This window comes from Anolis sagrei, chromosome 6 (assembly GCF_037176765.1).
Source record: "Anolis sagrei isolate rAnoSag1 chromosome 6, rAnoSag1.mat, whole genome shotgun sequence".
NCBI lineage: Eukaryota > Metazoa > Chordata > Lepidosauria > Squamata > Dactyloidae > Anolis > Anolis sagrei.
In genome coordinates this window covers 13,378,802-13,400,412 of record NC_090026.1, presented here as the reverse complement: position 1 = coordinate 13,400,412, position 21,611 = coordinate 13,378,802, and the positions used below count along the sequence as shown (strand labels likewise).

At 44.6% G+C, this 21,611-nt stretch overlaps 1 protein-coding gene across 2 annotated transcripts in view; it reads left to right on the top strand.

Annotated features, from left to right (window-relative positions):
* The window catches only part of TEP1 (telomerase associated protein 1), an 87,747-nt gene that overhangs the window by 54,935 nt on the left and 11,201 nt on the right, over positions 1-21,611 (top strand). For both annotated transcript variants that reach the window (XM_067469799.1, XM_067469798.1), the window contains exons 35-48: positions 518-743; positions 841-958; positions 8,301-8,425; positions 8,731-8,830; positions 10,613-10,768; positions 10,904-11,113; positions 12,693-12,846; positions 13,927-14,145; positions 14,736-14,902; positions 16,028-16,144; positions 17,376-17,483; positions 18,049-18,175; positions 18,334-18,401; positions 19,395-19,521. In XM_067469799.1, coding sequence (XP_067325900.1) covers positions 518-743; positions 841-958; positions 8,301-8,425; positions 8,731-8,830; positions 10,613-10,768; positions 10,904-11,113; positions 12,693-12,846; positions 13,927-14,145; positions 14,736-14,902; positions 16,028-16,144; positions 17,376-17,483; positions 18,049-18,175; positions 18,334-18,401; positions 19,395-19,521 — 2,022 coding nt within the window. The remainder of the gene's footprint in view (positions 1-517; positions 744-840; positions 959-8,300; positions 8,426-8,730; positions 8,831-10,612; positions 10,769-10,903; positions 11,114-12,692; positions 12,847-13,926; positions 14,146-14,735; positions 14,903-16,027; positions 16,145-17,375; positions 17,484-18,048; positions 18,176-18,333; positions 18,402-19,394; positions 19,522-21,611) is intronic.

The following is a 21,611-nucleotide window of genomic DNA, read 5'->3' as shown; positions in this document are numbered from 1 at the left end:
CTAGAGGCATTCTCTCCTGACGTTTTGTCTGCATCTATGGCAAGCATCCTCAGAGGTAGTGACCTCACTACCTCTGAGGATGCTTGCCATAGATGCAGGCGAAACGTCAGGAGAGAATGCCTCTAGAACATGGCCATATAGCCCGGAAAAACCTACAACAACCCACTGTTATTATTAACTTGCTAGCTTCTCCAATGCAACTCTGTGGTAACTTCTGGGGAAAATATTTCATAGAGTCACCTGGAGGACTTAGCAAATTCCTATAGAGACTATTTCCCCCACAAGTGTGGGTAAGTGAAACTGCAGATATGCATATTGTGGGTCTCCATATAATACATTTGTATACTGCCTTTCTCCTCCAGCCAAGCGGGGAAATTTCCAGATTGGTTTACTGGAACTCATTATGTTGGGTTGGGGTATAAAGTGTTCCAAAAATGCTGTTTTGAGTCTAAATGTGAATTAAAAAAATATTGTAAATATGCGTCTCCATTGACTTTGGCTCTTTCCCTTCTGCCAGAATCCACTGCTGGCTCAGAGCGCGATGAGACAGTGGGTTTCTTCCATGCCTTCCTCCAAAGAAACATGGGGCTGCTTTCTCAGCACCCTCTGCTGCTTCTGCAGCAGGCAGCCAACGAACCAGATTCCTCGGACCTCTGCTCCCAAGCCCAGGCTGCTCTCCTGCGAAATAAAAGGCCTTTCTTGAAATGGATCAACAAGCCTGAAAAAAATCAAAAGACTAACAGGTAATTCCCAGAACACGGCATTGCCCAGTGTCTTGTCTTGTCTCTCCCTATATGACTCATGGTTGGTTTGTATTTTTGTTTTTTTTCTCACACACAGCCTCACTCTGACCTTACCTGCCACTCCATCCTGTGTCTCAGTTTCTCCTTCTGGAAAATTGGCTGCTGTGGGCACCACTGAGGGAACTCTGCATATCTTGGATGTGGAGACAGGGCAGGTAAAAAGAGTAAAACTCGTACAACTTATCAGAATCAGCCAGATAGATACAAAATTGGTTAAAAGTGATAGTTACAGTCATATTACAACTAGATCCAAATCTATTTTAACTGGAACTTCCAAACGAACAAGCAAAAGGCACGAATTTCAAGTCATTACATTATTTGATGATTGCAGCAAGACTGCACTATGCACAAAAATGGAAAATGAAAAAACTGTCCCCTAAAAGAAAATTGGATTACAAAAGCTTTAGAGTTGGCAGAAATGGACAAGATATCTTGCTTGACAAAGGAGAAATCAACTGATAACTTTTAAAAAAGTAACCATTTACCTGTATATACTCGAGTATAAGTTGACCCGAATATAAGCTGAGGAACCTAATTTTACCACAAAAAAAACTGGGAAAATGCATTGACTCGAGTACAAGCCAAGGGTGGGAAATGCAGCAGCTACTGGTAAATTTCAAAATAAAAATAGATACCAATAAAATTACATTAATTGAGGCACCAGTAGGTTAAAGATTTTTTTAGTATTTGCATAAAACTTTAATTTAAGATAAAACTGTCCAACTCGGATTAAACCTTGATTCTAACTTTCTTCAGTGTAAATGTGTTTACATATCCTTCCAGTAATAATAGAGTAAAATAATAAATGTAATAATAATAATAGAGTAAAATAATGTAAATGTAATAATAACAATAATAAATAGAGCAAAATAATAATTGTAATAATAATAAATAGAGTAAAATCATAAATGTAATAATAATAATAATAATAATAATAATAATAAGAGTAAAATAATAAAATTAATAATAATAAATAGAGTAATAGTCCTAAAAGCTTGGGAAGTGTTTGACTTGTGATTCTGTGATACGAAATCCAGCATATATATCTCGTTTGCTGTGTCATAGTGTGTTTTTGTGTCAGTAAAATAATAGAGTAAAATAATGTAAATGTAATAATAATAGTAATAAGTAAAGAAAAATAATAAATGTAACAATAATAATAATAATAATAATAATAATAGATCTGTCATCTGCGAAAGGCCACCTTACATAGATCTGCACGCATCATTCGAAAATATATCACACAGTCCTAGACTCTTGGGAAGTGTTCGACTTGTGATTTTGTGTGTCAGTAAAATAATAATAGAGTAAATTATTAAATGTAACAAAAATAATAGAGTAAAATAATGTAAATGTAATAATAATAATAATAACTCAGTAAAATAATAAATAACTTTGACTCAAGTATAAGCCAAGATGGGACTTTTTCATCCTAAAAAAAGGGCTGAAAAACTTGGCTTATACTCGAGTATATACAGTAGATCCAACTCTATTTTATCTGGGACTTCCAAATGAACAAACAAAAGCTTCAAATTTCAAGTCAGTACATTATTTGATTATTACAGCAAGACTACGCTATGCATAAAAATGCATAAAAATGGAAAACTAAAAAAACTAATAAAACTGCCTCTTAAAAGGAAATGGATTGCAAACATTTTAGAGTTGGCAGAAAAGGCTGCTGGCCTTCTCCCCCGTGCCGCTGGGCCGCTGAATCATCGCCGCCGCCGCCGCTAAGCCGCTGAACCGCTGAGCAGCCGCTCCGGACCACCGCCGCCGCCGCCGGCCGCCGGGTGGGGGGCTGGGCGCTCCCTAGCCCCCGCAACCGCGGCCGGTGGAGAGTCATCCCTTCTGCTGGGCTGCTGAGCCGCAGCTGGGCGGCTGGGCCGCTGGCCCGTTCTGCCAGCAGGCGAGCCCGTCTCCATCCTCCATCTTGGACGAGCTTACAGCGAGCTCCCCCAGTGGCGACCAAAGCCCATCCCGCCTCTCATCTTCGGGCGAATCTGCCCGCCAGCACAGAGGATCACCTGCTGCCACCCTCCACCAGGCTTCTGCTGACCATCGAGGGCCGCTCGGCCGGAAAGAGGGGCCGAGTGCTACCAGCTGCAAAGTGGTGAAGCCGGATGCGGGGCCGCCGCCGCTGAGCCGCCGCTGAGCCGCCGCCGCCCGCCGCCCGCCGCCGGCCGCCGGGTGGGGAGACCAGATGTTCCTGACCTCCGCAACCGCCGCCGGTGGGAAAGTCATCGTTGCTGGGCCCAACTGGGTGGCTGGGCCGCTGTTGGGCCGCTGAGCTATTCCATCCTTGGGCGAGTCCGCTTTTACTGAGTGCTTCTCCTGTGTAGACAGCTGTGTGGACCTCTGCCAGCCATTCGTTTGTGGTTTTGTGTGGAGACCTTTAAGCTGGCTTCTTCGCTGTGATTTACTGAGCAAAGTGTGACTAACCATCTGTGCTGCCCCACCTCCGAGTTATCAACTCCGGAAGCCTATCCGCTGGTTCATTAACCGTCAAAGTCTTATTGGGGTCATAGCAATATTAGTTAATTACCACCATTATCGTATACGGGTAGTCGAATAATATCAACTAGTACCATCCGGTAGTCTTGTTTGTTGTCATTGTCATCATTGTAATAAGAACGTTTTAGTGCACCTAGGCGCCTGCCATCTGCTGCTAGATTGCATCAGCACTTTCACCTCTTCCCTGTCCCTCTGTGCCGCACTTTATACCGCTAAGGAGAGCACTTTAGACCTAGCACTTGTCCATGTGCCTTGAATGTGTATTGCTGCTAAGTAAATTACGATCATCCTTCGCTCATTGACGGACTGCTCCGAAATTTTTGCACTTTAAGGACTTTAAAAACTGGCACTTTAAGACCTGGCGATATTTGCACTTTAAGAACTGGCTATATCGTTACCATCATCCGAATCGCCGCTACCCATGTGGTCCCCTGCCCCCCTTTGGATACTGTTTACGCTGCTCTGGTGTGGTGGAGGGGGCGGAAGAGGAGGTGGTCCGGAGCCTGGGATTGAGAGTGTGGCGGGGAGGGGGGAGGAGGGGGAGGAGGGATGCTGGCAAGAACTAATAAGCTTAACAACAAGCATAGGAGAAAACACTCTTATGACTCACAACTGCGGCATGGAGGGGGGGAGATGTTCCATTAGCCGAGGGGCCCCCATAGAGGTCGTGGTGGGAAGGAGGAGATGCGGGAGAAGGAGACCCCGAATTCGGCCTAATTCGGACCGCTTTCCCAAATTAACTATTCCCAATAGGTCTCCTAAGGTAATTTGGTGTAACCAGGTGAGCGGGCCCTCTGGCTTGAAGGTGGTGTTGTTGAACGCCAGATCTGTCAACGGAAAAACAACTTGGATCCAGGACTTAATCCTGGAGGAGCGGGCAGATCTGGCGTGCATCACGGAGACCTGGCTGGATGAAGCGGGGGGCGTAAACCTCTCCCAGCTTTGTCCTCCAGGTTTCTCCGTGCAACACCAACCCAGAGCCGGAGGACGGGGAGGCGGGGTCGCAGTGGTCTACAGAGATTCCATCCATCTAACCAGGAGCCCCATCCCGCAGACCACAAATTTTGAATGCGTCCACCTGAGGGTGGGTGACCGGGACAGAATAGGGATTCTGTTAGTGTACCGTCCACCTCGCTGCACTACAGTCTCCCTACCTGAGCTAGCGGGGGTTGTCTCGAGCCTGGCGGTGGAGTCCCAACGGCTCCTTGTGCTGGGGGACTTCAACATCCACGCCGAGGCACCCCTCACAGGTGCGGCTCAGGACTTCATGTCTGCCATGGCAACCATGGGGCTGTCCCAACAAATAACTGGCCCCACCCACTGCGCTGGACACACATTGGACTTGGTCTTCTGCCAGGGATGGGAGCAGGGTGGCGGTGTGGAGGAGTTGTCCATCTCTCCGTTGCCGTGGACCGACCACTTCCTGATTAGATTTAGGCTCACTGCGCCCCCTAACCTCCGCAAGGGTGGAGGACCCATTAAGATGGTCCGCCCCAGGAGGCTTATGGATCCGAATGGATTCCTGACGGCTCTTGGGGAGTTTCCCGCCACCATGGTAGGTGATAGTGTCGAGGCCTTGGTCGCTCTCTGGAATGGGGAGATGACCAGGGCTATTGACAAGATCGCTCCGGAACGTCCCCTCTCGAGTAACCGAGCTAAACCAGCCCCTTGGTTCACTGAGGAGCTGGCAGCGATGAAGCGAAAGAAGAGGGTTCTAGAGAGCGTGTGGCGATCGGACCCAAGCGAGTCAAACCGAACACGGTTTGTGTCCTTTTTGAGGGCATATGCCGCGGCAATAAAAGCCGCAAAGAAAACTTTCTTTGCGGCTACTATTGCGTCTGCAAAAAACCGTCCGGCGGAGTTGTTCCGGGTTGTCAGAGGTCTTTTAACTCCCCCTACGGGTGGGAGCCCTGACAACTCGGCAGCACGCTGTGAAGCATTTGCTCGGTTCTTTGCAGACAAAGTCGCTTTGATCCGCGCTGGGCTGGACGCCACATTAGATGCAGTCTCCGTGGATTTGACACAAGCACCTGCTTGTCAGATTTTGTTGGATTCTTTTCAGTTTGTGAAACCCGAGGATGTGGACAAGATACTTGGAGGAATGAGACCCACCACGTCCATCCTAGACCCCTGCCCATCCTGGCTTCTGAAGGAGGCCAGAGGGGGATTGGCCGAGTGGGTAACGGTGGTGGTTAATGCCTCCCTTCGGGAAGGCAAGATTCCAGCGAGCCTAAAACAGGCTGTTATAAAGCCGCTGTTGAAGAAACCATCACTTGACCCCACTAAATTGGACAACTTTCGGCCTGTTTCCAATCTTCCCTTCTTGGGCAAAGTCATGGAAAGCGTGGTGGCCTCACAACTCCAGGTATTCTTGGGAGACACGGATTATCTGGATCCGGCACAGTCTGGTTTCAGACCGGGACATGGTACCGAGACGGTCTTGGTCGCCTTAGTGGATGATCTGCGCCGGGAGCTAGACAGGGGGAGTGTGTCCCTGTTGGTGCTCCTGGACCTCTCAGCGGCCTTCGATACCGTCGACCACGGTATTCTTCTGGGGCGCCTTGCAGAGATGGGTCTTGGGGGCACTGCTCTGCAGTGGCTCCGGTCGTTTCTGGAGGGTCGTACTCAGAAGGTGTTATTGGGGGACTCCTGTTCAACGCCGCAGCCGTTGACCTGTGGCGTTCCTCAGGGTTCCATCCTGTCCCCCTTGCTGTTTAACATCTACATGAAGCCGCTGGGTGAGATCATCCGGAGTTTCGGGGTGCGGTGTCACCTGTACGCAGATGACGTCCAGCTCTGTCACTCCTTCCCACCTGCTACTAAGGAGGCCGTCGAAGTCCTGAACCGGTGCCTGGCCGCTGTAATGGTCTGGATGAGGGCGAACAAACTGAAATTAAATCCAGACAAGACAGAGGTACTCCTGGTCAGTCGCAAGGCCGAACAGGGTATAGGGTTACAGCCTGTGCTGGACGGGGTCGCACTCCCCTTGAAGGCACAGGTTCGCAGCTTGGGTGTGACCCTGGACTCGTCGCTGAGCCTGGAGCCTCAGGTTTCAGCGGTGACCAGGGGAGCATTTGCACAGCTTAGGCTCGTGCGCCAGCTGCGCCCGTATCTTGGGAAGTCTGACTTGGCCACGGTGGTACACGCTTTGGTCACATCCCGCCTCGACTACTGCAACGCTCTCTACGTGGGGCTGCCCTTGAAGACGGCCCGGAAGCTTCAGCTAGTCCAGCGCGCGGCAGCCATGTTGTTAACGGGAGCTGGACGCAGAGAGCATACAACGCCTCTGCTGTCCCAGCTCCACTGGCTGCCGATCTGCTACCGGGCCCAATTTAAGGTGCTGGTGTTATCCTACAAAGCCCTAAACGGTTCCGGCCCAAAATACCTTGCAGACCGCATCTCGGCCTACGAGCCCACGAGGGCCTTGAGATCTTCCGGGGAGGCCCTTCTCTCGGTCCCGCCTGCCTCTCAGGCACGCCTGGCGGGGACGAGGGAGCGGGCCTTCTCGGTGGTGGCCCCCCGGCTGTGGAACACTCTCCCTGTTGAAGTTAGGCAGGCGCCCTCCTTGATGGCCTTTCGTAGGAGCCTGAAAACATGGCTCTTCGAGCAGGCCTTCAACTGAGTGTAGTTGAATTGACACTGGAATGAACTAGGACTACGAATTTTGGCTATGACCCCAGGACTTGACGAAGCGGATTTTTAGTATAAGTATATGTTATGTTGTATTTGTTTGGTTTGTATTGTCTTGAGTCACTGTACACTGTCTTTCTTGTTGTTGTCCACCGCCCCGAGTCGCCCCCGGGCTGAGAGGGGCGGTCAATAAATGCAAGAAATAAATAAATAAATAATAATAAATAAGATGTCTTGCTTGATAAAGGTCAACTTTTTACCATTTTGAAAGGGACTGTAAACAAAAATAGAGGTTTTGGGCTGCTTTTGTGTGCTTGTGGGATATTTGTGTGTGTGTTTTGAGAATTTGAAAGGTTTTCTGCGTGATTTGGTGGCAAATAATGGTGCCATTTTAAAAATAAATTGATAACAAGAGACTTGGAGAGACTGACGAGGAGCTCTACGGCTGTAAACATGGGGCCACCAGCTTCATTTTGCCCTCACCTAAATGGTGACTCATGGAAATGGAACTGATGGATGTTTTCAGAGTCTGATTTCATGAAAACCATCACACCTTGGTGTTTTCCAAACATTGCGGTCAGCCACTCCTGGAATTCCTGGAATAGTTTATAAAGCTATTGTCCTCCCAACCCTGCTATACGCCTGCGAGATGTGGATTATCTATAGAAGTCACATGCAACTCCTAGAACGATTCCATCAGCACTGCCTCTTGCAAATCTCTTGGGACCAGCAGACAAATATCAGTATGCTGGAAGAAGTAAAGACCACCACCATTGAAGCGATGGCCCTCCGTCATCAACTCCGCTGCACCAGCCACGTTGTCCGGATACCCGACCACTGTCTCCCAAAGCAGTTGCTCTACTCCAAACTCAAGAATGGAAAACTGAATGTTGGTGGGCAGGAAAAGATACTTAAAGATGGGCTCAAAGCCAACCTTAAAAACTCTGGGATAGACACTGAGAATTGGGAAGCCCTGGCCCTTGATTGCTCCAGCTGGAGGTCAGCTGTGACCAGCAGTGCTGTAGAATTTGAAGAGGCTTGAATGGAGGGCAAAAGAGAGAAACATGCCAAGAGGAAGGCGCATCAAGCCAACCCTGGCCAGGACCGCCTTCCACCTGGAAACCAATGCCCTCACTGCGGGAAAACATGCAGATCAAGAGTGGGTTCCACAGTCCCTTATGGACCCACCGCCAGGACACAGATCTTGCAAGACAATCCTACTCTGATAACGAGGGATCACCTAAGTAAGGAAGGAATTCCTGATTATGATAGTTGGAGATTATGAGGAATCTGTAACATCGAGGCTCACACTCAAGGAAAATGCATTTACACATATTTCTCCATATCTTCAAATAGGAACTGAAATCCTTGCTGAGTGCCTGCGATGGAGTCTCGGCTTGTGCATTCCCATCAGAGACCACTGTTTGCATCGGGGCTTTCAATGGACGCTTGGAGCTTTGGAGTCTGAGGGAAGGATGCAGGTAATAAGAAGTTGAAATTAGTTTTATAGCATGGGCAGTGCTAATCATTACCAGAGGCAAAACAATCCCTAGCAATCCACATGCCAACTTTTATATTGCCAAAATAACAGAGTTGGTAGAGTCTGCAATGTAATGGAATCTAAAATGGCACATCAAGTGGTGGCTTCTGCTCAGCTGCCTGCTCTAATTGTGATTTCCCTGTCTTATATCGTGATTGCAACATCTAATTGAATGCCACCAAACATTCAGGAGGGTCACCAACTGGATGCCGCCACAAACAGCTTTTCTTTTTCTGTTGGTTTTAGGTTGATGGGCATGGATGCGCACAGAGCCCAAGTTATGGACTGCTGCACTAGTCCAGACCGGAGACTTCTAGCAACTGTGTCACTGGATGGCTTTCTGAAAGTACTGCTTGTCTCCTAAACTTCCTTTTTAATTTTTTTAATGTTCCTGTACTGCGAAAACTTCTTCCAGATCTTGGAAAGCATTAAGCTATGGCAGTCCAAAAGTGATGTCAGACTGCATTTAATTCTACAGTGTAGATACAGTTGTTGAAATTATATTATCTGCAGGATGTAGTGGATTATCTAGTTCCAGAAAATCCATCTAAACTTGCAGGCTGCTTTATTTATTATTATTATTTATTTATTTCTAGTATTTCTATCCTGTTCCTTCTCAACCACCGAAGAGGGACTGAGGATGGCTTACATTTGGCAGCAATTCGATGCCACTACATATAACAGAGCAATATAATAACAATTAAAACAATAAATAAAACATTCATTAAAACCAGTGGTTCTCAACCTGGGGGTCGGGACCCCTGAGGGGGTCGTGAGGGGGTGTTAGAGGGGTCGCCAAACACCATCAGAAAACACAGTATGTTGTGTTGGTCATGGGGGTTCTGAGTGGGAAGTTTGGGCCAATTCTATCATTGATGGGGTTCAGAATGCTCTTTGATGGTAGGTGAACTATAAATCCCAGCAACTACAACTCCCAAATGTCAAGATCTATTTTCCCCAAACGCCACATTTGGGCATATTGAGTATTTGTGCCAAGTTAGGTCCAGATCCATCATTGTTTGAGTCCACAGTGCTCTCTGGATCTAGGTGAACTACAACTCCCAAACTCAAGGTCAGTGCCCACCAAACCTTTCCAGTATTTTCTGTTGGTCGTGGGACTTCTGTGTGCCAAGTTAGGTTAAATTCCATCATTGGTGGAGTTGATTTTAGGTGAACTATAAATCCCAGCAACTACAACTCCCAATTGACAAAATCAACCCCTCGCCCAACCCCACTAGTATTCAAATGTGGGTGTATTAGGTATTTGTGCCAAATTTGGTCCAGTGAATGAAAATACATCCTGCATATTGGATATTTACATTACAATTCATAATAGTAGTAATTTTACAGTTATGAAGCAACAACGAAAATAATATTATGGTTGGGGGTCACCATAACATGAGGATCTGTATTAAGGGGTCGCGGCATTAGGGAGGTTGAGAAACATTGATTAAAACAGTAAAAAACAGTATTAATAGCCCTATCTCCATTCCAGTCAATTCCATATCCAATTCCATGTCCAAAGTGCTATCTATGTCTGTTGTCCAAAAGCTTGGTCCCAGAACCACGACTTCAATTTCTTCCTAAATGACAGGAGGGACGGAGCCTATCTTACCTCAGTGGGAAGTGAGTTCCACAGGTGGGGGGCCATAGCCAAGAAGGCCCTGACTCTTGTCCCTGCCAGGTGTATTTGTGACACTGGCAGGAGCGAGAGCAGGGCCTCCCCGGATGGTCTTAAACTGCAAGGCGGGACGTAGAGGGAGATGCATTCGGACAAGCAAACTGGGCCAGAACCATATAGGACTTTATAGGTCAAAACCAGCACTTTGAATTGAGCTCGGAAGTGGACCGGCAGCCAGTGGAGTTGGCACAACAAGGGAGTGGTATGCTCCCTGTATGTCACTCCAGTTAGCAATCTGGCTGCCGCCCATTGGACTAGTTGTAATTTCCGAACAATCTTCAAAGGCAGCCCCACATAGAGTTTGTTGCAGTAATCTATACGGGATATAACAAGAGCATGGACCAACGGAGCCAGATCAGACTTCCCAAGGTACGGGTATGCCTTGTGGAAAAGACCTAAAATGGTAAATAATCTAGGAACTCATTTCATGTAACTTTTCTCTTCCAGCTCTGGGACACTACTCATGGTCATCAGACACGCAAACGAGACTGTTTGTGTCCTTTGAACTGTGTGACGTTTCACCCAAAGGGTCAGTTTGTGGCTACGGGAGGCTGGTATAAAGCAGTCACCATCTGGGATGCCAGCGACATGAGCAAAATCTCGGTGAGTCGAAGACTCCGAAATCAAACTCTGGAAGGCCACAAAATTCTCATTGCTGCTCCAACACTGGCTAATTAGAAATAATAAGCCTTCATCTGAAACCTCCCAGAGAATTGTGCCATTTTCTTTCTTCTGCAGGTGATGAAAGGGCACGATGCCTCCATCCAGTCCATTTCTTTCTCTTCTGCTGGGAACATTTTGGCCGTTGGGTCCTTGGCTGGATCCGTCCGTCTCTGGTCGTGGCGGGAGTCCGTCACCGTGGCCACCTTCTTGGCTCATTCGGGCTCTGTCTCCACTACTCTGTTCCTTTCAGGAGGACAACTTCTCACCACGGGAGAAGACTGTAAGGTACCGTGTTTATGATGTTGAACAACCTTGAATAATAGTGGGAGGCCGGCAGAAGCGTAAGTAAAGTTGGGGAGAGGTACATCTTGGCCTTACATCAAGGTTGATCATTTGATATTTCTGGTAGAAAAAAAAAATCCATAAGTGGTCAGCTTTTCAAAACACCAACTTATTTTGAGGTTAATCATGGCTAAAGATGAATTGTTCTAGCTTTGAGTTTCTCAGATACTCAGGGGTAAAGATAGACTCTGTATCCCAAGTATAATAACCCTGCATCTATCTTTGCCTCCATTAAGTATTTGGTCTAGCAAGACTCCAAAAGAGGAATCGAGCTAGAGGTAACATGCAGAAGAAAGATACTACTAACATCATACTTATTAGGGTTTTACTTCACTTTTCACTTCACTTCACTTTATTTCTTAATTAGTCGCTCTCCACCAAGGTGCTCAGAGCGACTTACAATCTAAAATAGCATTCACACAATATAAAAACATTCAACATAAAAACATTCAACAGTGACTATTTGGCAAATTAGATCTGATTACTTAAATGCACAACCAAACAGCCAAGTCTTGAGTGCCTTTACAAAAGGTTGCAACTCCGACATTGCTCTAATGTATGGAGGCAATGAGTTCCACAGAATGGGAGCATAGGTCGAAAAAGCTCTACGCCTTGTAGCCTCCAGGTGTACCTCCCTAGGGCCCGGTATGTATAGGAGATTTTCCTGGGTGGATCGAGGTGACCACTGATGGAGAAAAGGAATGAGGCGGTCCCTAAGATATAAAGGTCGTTGGCCATTTTGAGCGCTAAATGTCAGGATCAGTATCGTGTAAGAGATCCGATGTTCTATTGGTAGCCAATGCAGTTGTTGCAGAATCAGTGTGATACGGGATCTTATAGATGATCCTGCTAGCAGGACCATCCGAATCTTCTGGGTTGTTGACTTTGGAAGGCTGGCATATAAGGCATTGCAATAGTCCAACCTCGTGGTGACTGTTGCGTGGATTACTGATGCCAATGCTTCTACCGAAAGGTAGGATGCCAATTTCCTTGCCTGGCGAAGATGAAAAAAAGCCTGCTTACTTATGGCAGTGATCTGGGCCTCCATCGTCAGCGATGAGTCCAACACAACCCCAAGGCTTTTAACAGTGGCAGATGGAACCAGAGCTTTCCCATTTAGTCCAATCCCTTGACATGAACTGAAGCATTTTCAAAAAAAGCTGTCCAGACTCCATAGAAACTAAACTTACCATTTTCCAAATTAGACTAATAATAATAATAATAATAATAATAATAATAATAATAATTTTATTTATTATTATTAAAATAACAACTTTATTTTTAATCTCCCTCTTTCCCCAAGGGGACTCAGAGTGCCTTCAACAATAATATGGCAAACATACAATGCTGGTACAAACATAATAAACAAATTCACAACCAATAAAAATAAAATTATTTCACTGCTAAGTAGGTCTTACCATCAAGGAATTCTTAAAGTGTATAAAAATCCTTGCTGTCCTGTAACTATTATTTTCTTGAGACCTGATCTAATGAATATACTTTCTCTCTTTATGTCCTGTAGGTCCAGCTTTGGGCAGGCCACCTGGGACAGTTCTGTGGCACTTTAGGATCCACGTCTCTCTCTCCAGCTCTGTGTGCTGCACCAAGCCTTGACGGCAACCATTTGGCAGTGGGGTACCATTCAGATGACGTTTGGATCTACAGATTCCCATGGGGTGCTTTTTCATTTCTTTATGTATTAGGCTGGCAATATCTGATGGGTCCCCACTATCCTGAGGGAATATCGAAAAATATGAAAAATTTAAAGTAATTATTATTAATAATAATCTTTATTTATACCCCGCCACCATCTCCCCAAAGGGGACTCGGGGCGGCTAACATGTGGCCAAGCCCAGAATTACATTAAAACAAAATAAAATATAAACAGCAAATAATAACATCAAAATAAAATACATAAAATAACAGAAAATGAAATAAACAGATGCAAACTAACGTAGTGAAGAAATAAAATAAAAGCACGGTGAGTGAGCCAAATGCACATAATAAGATTGATAAAACTCTGGGTGAGGTAAGTAAATGGAGAAATATGTGTGTGGGGGAGCTCAGAAGGGGTGAACAATGGGATTGAGCCTTCATTATAGACAAGGGAAAGTGCGTCATGAGGACAGAACTGTAGGTGGGATGGACATGATATGGGAATATGTGTTCAGTTACTAATAACTGTCAATAGATCAGAAACTCTTAATTACAAAATTCTTAATGTTTTGGTTTTTAGGCCTGTTCCTGGGGTTTTGGGGAGCGTTGATTCAGAAAACTGCATTAGATAGATGATATCAGCTATAGTTTCTTAGATATGGTTATCATGGTTTTCTTTGAGTGAGCAGCTGGTGAGTGGTAGATGGCATATGTTCTGTATCTCACAAACCAGAGCTAAAATGGGAAACTTGGTGCCATTTTTTGAATCTGCAGGTCAAATATACTTAGATATAGGTTTTGAGGAACCAAACTGTATATTGTCCAGTGTTATCTTTGGCCTTTAGAAGAAGAAAATGAACACAGATGGAAAGACATCTTACAAAACAGGGAGGAGGGTCACATATGTCACTCTGAGAACTGGATATGAGTCTAGGAATCTCAATAGGTTCCTTGCTATGGACAAGAGTGACCAGTGTGAACCTTAAGGGGACATAATGGGGAATGTGGAGAACCAGTTAGGGTCCAAGACCTGGTGTTCTGGTTTCTAAGTCATCCAGATTGCGTTCCATCTTCACTGTTACTTCTCCGCTCTCTTTCAGATGACAGCATTGGTCCAACTCACTGCCAAGCTAGTGGGGTGGCCATCTGTAGCTTGGCATGGCTGGACAGTGTCTTCTTGGTTGGGGGCAGGAACGATGGATCCCTGTGTGTCTGGAATACCACAGAAGTTCTTCCCTCTTGTCCTTGTCCACTGAAGGCCCACGAAAAAGCTGTGACGGGGCTGGCTGTTTTCAAGACGCTGGTGGCCTCAACATCAGGTAAGCCTAATAATGTTTACGTTTTCCATTGTGACTCTGTGGTCAACCTTCTCCACGCATTGGCTGGGCAATGGACTGATAAGGGACCTATAGGCAGGTCTAGTAACAAGGCCTTCAATTACATCCTCTCACCACTTCTAAATATATGCTGGCTGTTTTGGCCTGAATTTTTGAGATCTCCAGACTAATTCTTGAGATCTCCAGAGAAGGCTGAGAGGAGACATGATAGCCATGTATAAATACATGAAAGGAAGTCATAGGGAGGAGGAAGCAAGCTTGTTTTCTGCTGTACTGGAGACCAGAACGCAAAACTACAAGAAAGGAGATTCCACCTGAACTTCCTGACTGTGAGACCTGTTCAGCAGTGGAACACACTGCCGTGGAGTATGGTGGAAACTCCTTCTTTGGAGGCTTTTAAACAGAGGCTGGATGGCCATCTGTCAAGGGTGCTTTGAATGTGTTTTTCCTGCTTCTTGGCAGGGGGTTGGACTTGGTGGCCCACGAGGTCTCTTCCAACTCTATGATTCTAGGATTCTGATTCTATTATTTTGTTGTTTGCTTTCTGTTTTGTCTCTCTATGTTCCCTTAAGAGGATTTCACTGTCCGTCTGTGGCTTTCGGAAGCATTGAAGCCTGTTACTGGTACTACAGATACCAATGTTTCCCCACTTGCTGTCCTTCGGGGCCACACAGCAGGTGTGACTTGTTGTGCCTTCAGTCTTGATGGCTGCTACCTTGCCACTGGAGGCAAAGACCAGGTAAGGCTCTTTAAGATAGTGCAAGAAATCCAAACTCCTTGATGGCCAGCTTCATTAAATGAGACTTACTAGAGACTTTTCTCCCCATTACAACCAGACTTCGAGAACTGTTTACCTGGAACTATCTTGGTGTACTGGAGATTAGAAAAGACATTATTTTGGAGCTACATTTCCCATAATCCCTCCAGCCAGAATCTAGACCAGTGTTTCTCAACCTGGGGGTTGGGACCCTTGTGGGGGTCTTGAGGGGGGTCAGAATCTAGACCAGTGTTTCTCAACCTGGGGGTTGGGACCCTTGTGGGGGTCTTGAGGGGGGTGTCAGAGGGGTCACCAAAGACAATCAGAAAACACAGTATTTTTATTTATTCTGTTGGTCATGGGGGTTCTGTGTGGGAAGTTTGGCCCAATTCTATCATTGGTGGTGTTCAGAATGCTCTTTGATTGTAGGTAAACTATAAATTGTGAGTGAACTAACAATCCCAGCAACGACAACTCCCAAATGTCAAGATCTATTTCTCCCAAACTCCACCAGTGTTCACTTTTGGGCATACTGATGATTCGTGCCAAGTTTGGTCCAGATCCATTATTGTTTCACAGTGATCTCTGGGTTTAGGTGAACTACAACTCCAAAACTCAAAGTCAATGCCCACCAAACCCTTCCAGTATTTTCCATTAGTCATGGAAGTTCTGTGTGCCAAGTTTGGTTCAATTCCATCATTGGTGGAGTTCAGAATGCTCTTTGATTGTAGGTGAACTATAAATCCCAAATTTAAGTACAATTCCCAAATGACAAAATCAATCAAAATCAATGACAAGCCTTCCAGGTGTTTTGGACTTCAACTTCCACAATTCCTAACAGCCTACCGGCTGTTAGGAATTGTGGAAATTGAAGTCCAAAACACCTGGAAGGCTGAAGTTTGCCCATTCCTGATCTAACCTTTGTTTTGTTTAATAATACAGTCAAGATGGAAGAATTATGTGCCCCAGAATCCTTTGGAATGCAGGATTGTTTTGATAGGGGAAGAACTTGTTCTGGATACAGAGGTCAAGAGGCCAGGCAGAATATAGATGCATCCTGCCAGAAGCCCCTTTTGCTGATAAAAATGTTCTATTGCCCATTTCTAGGCCTTGTTTATCTGGGATGTAAAGGACCTATCCCAGAAGAAGCCCACCCTCTGGTGCTCGTTGCCTTTCTGCCACCAGGACTGGATCTCCAGTTGCACTTGGTCCGGTGACAAGTTGGTAAGTTTGGATGTCCATGTTGAGAATGCAGGTGAGGTTTCTTGCCATGTGGAAGGAAGCATCCCAAAAATCAGAGATGGGTCCAAGGTAATTTATAGTAAAGGTAAAGGTTTTCTCCTCACATTAAGTTTCTCCTCACATTAAGTCCAGTTGTGTCTGACTCAAGGGCGTGGTGCTTATCTCTATTTCTAAACTGAAGAGCCAGCGTTGTCTGTAGACACCTCCAAGGTCATATGGCCAGCATAATTGCATGGAATGCCGTTATCTTCCCACAGAAGGATCTACTCATATTTGCATACTATTGATCTACTCATATTTGCATATTTTTGAACTGCTAGGTTGGCAGAAGCTGGGCCTAACAGCGGGAGCTCACCCCAGGTTCTAACTGCTGACCTTCCAGTCAGCAAGTTCTACAGCTCAGCAGTTTAACCTGCTGCATCACCCATAGACCTGCGATCGGGTGGACCCACCTAGCTTAAGTACATAAGGGGTCCCATAGCTTTTGAGTAACTGAATTTTCCCCAGTTAGAGAAGATACTAAACAAAACAGTCAGGTGCTGACATCAACCTGATGGTGAATTATTGTGCTGAACATGGAAACTCTTGATGCCTCTCATCTCGGAGTGAGGACACTGTGGTGGCCAGAGGACCACATCCCCTCCACCATTTCAGCCTCCTCCAGAGCTTTGGAGGTCAAATTCAGATTCTTCAGATATTTGGAGACACCTCTGTAGCTCTGAGGATCCACTTCAAACTCCTCCAGAGCTTTGGAGATCTGCAGCACATCACTGGCTTCTGTTTTGCCTACAGGAAGTGCTGTTTTATTACTTTGGGGTCCCTTTTGGGAGGATACCGGTTGTTTCAGAATGGGAACCCCACCAAAACAGCATTTTGAAGAGTTCTTGTGCAGCAGGGAGTAGGCTTTTTTTTTGCCTGAAAGCCACCCCCAAGTTCTAATCAGAGGAATGGGGTGATGTCGGGGCATTTGTGGGTCTGATGAGTTTCAGAGAGCCACAGTGAAGCCTTAAAAGCCTCATAATGACCTACAGGCAACACCATTTACATTCCTGTTCTAGTCTTCCAAAAATTAAATTGAAGTGGGTGGAAATATAATGTGCTCAGCTATTTAAATCTAGCAGTATTGAAAAGGGATGGAGAGAATAAGCATACAAAACTATATGCTTTCCCCCTTCTTTTTCATCTCTTACCATCCGTATTACATCACAAACAGCTCTCTGGCTCCAACGATGGTACCGTTTGTCTCTGGGATCCCAAAACCAGCCAACGCCTCCAAGAGTTTTTGGGCCACCAAAGCCCAGTCAGTGGCGTCACAAGTGAGGTAAGAGTCACTGATGGCACAAACATTCTTATATCTGGAACTGGTCAGCAGTCTATGCCAAGTTAGTCGACCTAGGCTGGTTCATGAAGTCCTCTACTATAGCGGGTTGAATTAGTCTGCATTGCCTTTCATGTTCTTTGATTCGTGTTTGGGCAATGATGCATTTGATGGTCCCTATGTAGACTTGTCCACAGCTGCATATTACACTGTAGACTCTTGCAGAGGTTCGAGGATGCCTCTTATCCTTTGCTGAATCTAGCATTGTTCTATTTTCTTAGTGGGTCTGTGATTGTTTGTAGGTTGTGTTTCTTCATCAGCTTCCCTATGCAATCAGTGGTTCCCGTGATGTATTGTAAGAACACTTTTTCTCTCATGTTCTTGGTCTTGCAGCTCTTGTGTGGCTTGTATCTGGAAGGTCACAGTATCTGGAAGGTCACATGTCTTTCACCCCTGCCTTAATCCAACTGAATACAGGGCTTGAGAAACTTGGTTTCTTAATAAATCTGTATACTTTCCCATCTCTGTTCATTCTTCTGACCTCTACTTTGTCTGGCTCATGTGGCAGAAGCATCATGTGATCTCCGTGGACAGGGATGGGCTCCTGGTGGCATGGGATCTACAAGGAGTGGAGAAAACCCGCTTCTTGGCTCACCCTGGGCGGGCCAACCACTGCACAGGCTTCAGCAAAACACGTAAGAATGAAGGAGAAGCTTAGAATTTATACATTTTTGAAAGTGGGAAGATATATTATTAAGGAGGCGGCTGTACTCTTTTCTCAAACAGCCGATTTGCTTTATGTCCTCTCGGCATTGTGCTTTTTGCAAAGTTCTTCTCACCTTCTTTTCTGCAGGGGAGAAAGAATTCACACTGGCAGCAGCTGGCAATGATGGGACAGTGAAACTTTGGAAACCCCTGAAGGTAAGAGATGGGAATCCATTGAGTGGGTTGGACTGCCCCCAAAGTCTTGTTCCTGAACTTGGTCTGGTTTCTCCAAGGAGCCACATGATCACTTGTTACCCTATGGCTGTATTTCTCAACCTGGGGATCAGGACCACTATGGGGATCACGAGGGGGGTGTCAGAGGGGTCACCAAACACAATCAGAAATCACCATAGTTTTATTTATTCTGTTGGCCATGGGGATTCTGTGTGGGAAGTTTGGCCCAATTCATTGGTGGGGTTCAGAAGGCTCTTTGATTTAGGTGAACTATAAATCCCAGAAACGACAACTTGCAAATGTCAAAGTCTATTTCCCCCAAACTCCAACAGTGTTCACTTTTGGGCATATTGAGGATTCGTGCCAAGTTTGATCCAGATCCATTATTGTTTCACAGTGATCTCTGGATGTAGGTGAACTACAACTCCAAAACGCAAAGTCAAGGCCTACAAAACCCTTCCAGTATTTTCCATTAGTCATGGAAGTTCTGTGTGCCAAGTTTGGTCCAATTCCACCATAGGTGGAGTTCAGAATGCTCTTTGATTGTAGGTGAACTACAACTCCCAAATGACAAAATCAATCCCCCCCTCCCAACCCCACCAGTATTCAAATTTGGGCATATCAGGTATTTGTGCCAAATTTGGTCCAATGAATTGAAATACATTTTGCATATCAGATATTTACATTACGACTCATAACAGTAGCAAAATAACAGTTATGAAGTAGCAACAAAATAATGTTATGGTTGGGGTTCACCACAACATGAGGAGCTGTATTAAGGGGTCGCGGCATTAGGAAGGTTGAGAACCACTGCCCTATGGCTTCATAATGTCACCAAGGTGTACTCAGAGAAATGCATCTTTGCAGCATTCCTGGATTTTCTTGAATCAACTGTATGGAAATACAGATAAAATGTTGACCTGTCCCTACCTGTATCTTTCAAAAACTCTTATCTGTTTTGTTTTTTTTCAACAGATGGAGCAACCCCAGGTCCTTTCTGGGCATTGTGCTGCTGTCTGTGGGTCGGCTGCTTCCCCAATGTCTTTCCTGACAATATCCAAAGACAACACTGTCCGTTTTTGGAGCCTTCCCGAGAAGGAAGGTTAGTAGTTAGTTAGTAGCCTTCATACTCTTCCTGTGCTTATGCAACAAACCAAAAAGTGTCTATAGGTGGAAGAATGGCAAAAGTACATCCCTCTGTAATCGAGTCTTCTACACAAGTTGATTGTTTAGCCTATTTGTCTAAACAATCTGGAGGAATGTGTTACATTTAGGTAAAGGTTTTCCCCTGACATTAAGTCCAATCGTGTCTGACTCTGGGGGTTGGTGCTCATCTCCATTTCTAAGCCAAAGAGCCGGCGTTGTTTATAGACACCTCCAAGGTCATGTGGCCGGCATGACTGCATGGAGCACCCTTACATTTATAACTTACTTTTTCTCCAGTTAGCTCAAGGCAACAAACATGCCCCACTTTCCTTCCTGTTGGGTAGAAATTGCTCACATAGACCTCAAATAAAGATTATTGTGTATACATTAGATATAGAAAAACAGGTTTTCTCATGTGCACTTTTTCATTATCCTGGTAGCTCAGAAATTCTGGAAAACGCTGGTGTTTAAAATAACCTTTCTTTAGAACAAGTAAATTGGACTGAAAGCAGTGCCAGGACTTGGTGAATCCTCTGGCCAAAATGATTGTTTGTTATCTGTCTTTCTCAGTTTCAGGGTTCGTTGCAGTTCCCTATTCTACCTGGGGATACAGTAGGAGTGACAATTCAGTCCTATCAGAGAATCTCACTTATATCTTCACTAAAACCCTGTGAGGTTGGCCAGAGTAACACAGAAATTTGACTTAGCAAAACCCAGAAAGTTTCACGAGTTCAGTATCAACTATTGAACTTCCAGAATTATGCTGCCCTGATTTTAATTTTCACTGATGGATTTATTCACTGGATGAGACCAAAATGTTTCGTAGTCTGGAAGTCTTAATACAATTTATTTTACATATATAGTATATACTTGAGTATATGTTGACCCGAATATAAGCTGAGGCACTTAATTTTGCCACAAAAAACTGGGAAACTGTATTGACTCGAGTATAAACCCAGGGTGGGAAATGCAGCAGCTACTGGTACATTTCAAAATAAAAATAGATACCAATAAAATACCATTAATTGAGGCATCAATAGGCTAAAGGTTTTGGAATATTTACATAAAACTGTAATTTAAGATAAGACTGTCCAACACTGATAATAATAATAATAATAATAATAATAATAATAATAATAATCTTTATTTATACCCCACTACCATCTCCCGAGGGACTTACATGAGGCCGAGCCCACAATACATCGATGATAAAGCAATAACAACCATTAATAGAGACAATGAAATAAAACTCATAACAAAAAATAAACAATAAACAATAGCAGTAATACAACGACGTTTAAAACCTATGGCAGGGCCAAATGTAATAATTAAAATGTAAGAATAATGCTGAGCATGAACAGATGAAATATGAACTAGGATAGAGTTTTCAGAGAGGGATGGGGCGTGCAGACATTCCTAGATCAATAGTAAATTGCATTTCGAGGACATATTGCTTAAACCATTATTCCATGTACTTACGTATCCTTCCAATAATAATAAAGAGATTAAAGTCATAAATGTAATAAAAATAAGAATAATAGAGTAAAATAATGGAAATGTAATAATAACAGTTATAATAAGAGTAAAATAATAAATGTAATAATAGAATAAAATAATAAATGTAATAATACAAATAGAGTAAAATAATAAATGTAATTTTAATAATAAATAGAGTAAAATAATAAGTGCAATAAAATAATAGAGTAAAATAATGTAAATGTAATAATAATAATAGAGTAAAATAATAAATAACTTTGACTCGAGCATAAGCCAAGGGGTTTTTTTCAGCCAAAAGTAAAGGTCTGAAAAAACTCAGCTTATATTATAATAGTATATACGGTACTTATACTATTTTATTGAAGAGGACCCAGTGTGGTGTAATGACTGGAGTGTTGCATTAGTACTATGGCAAACCAGGGCTTGCATTCCTGCTTGGCCACAGAAATCTTCTAGGTGACCTTAGGCAAGTCACATCATCTCAGCTTCAGAGTAAGACAAAGACAAATACCCTATGAGTAAATCTTACTAAGAAAAAAAAGCCCTCTG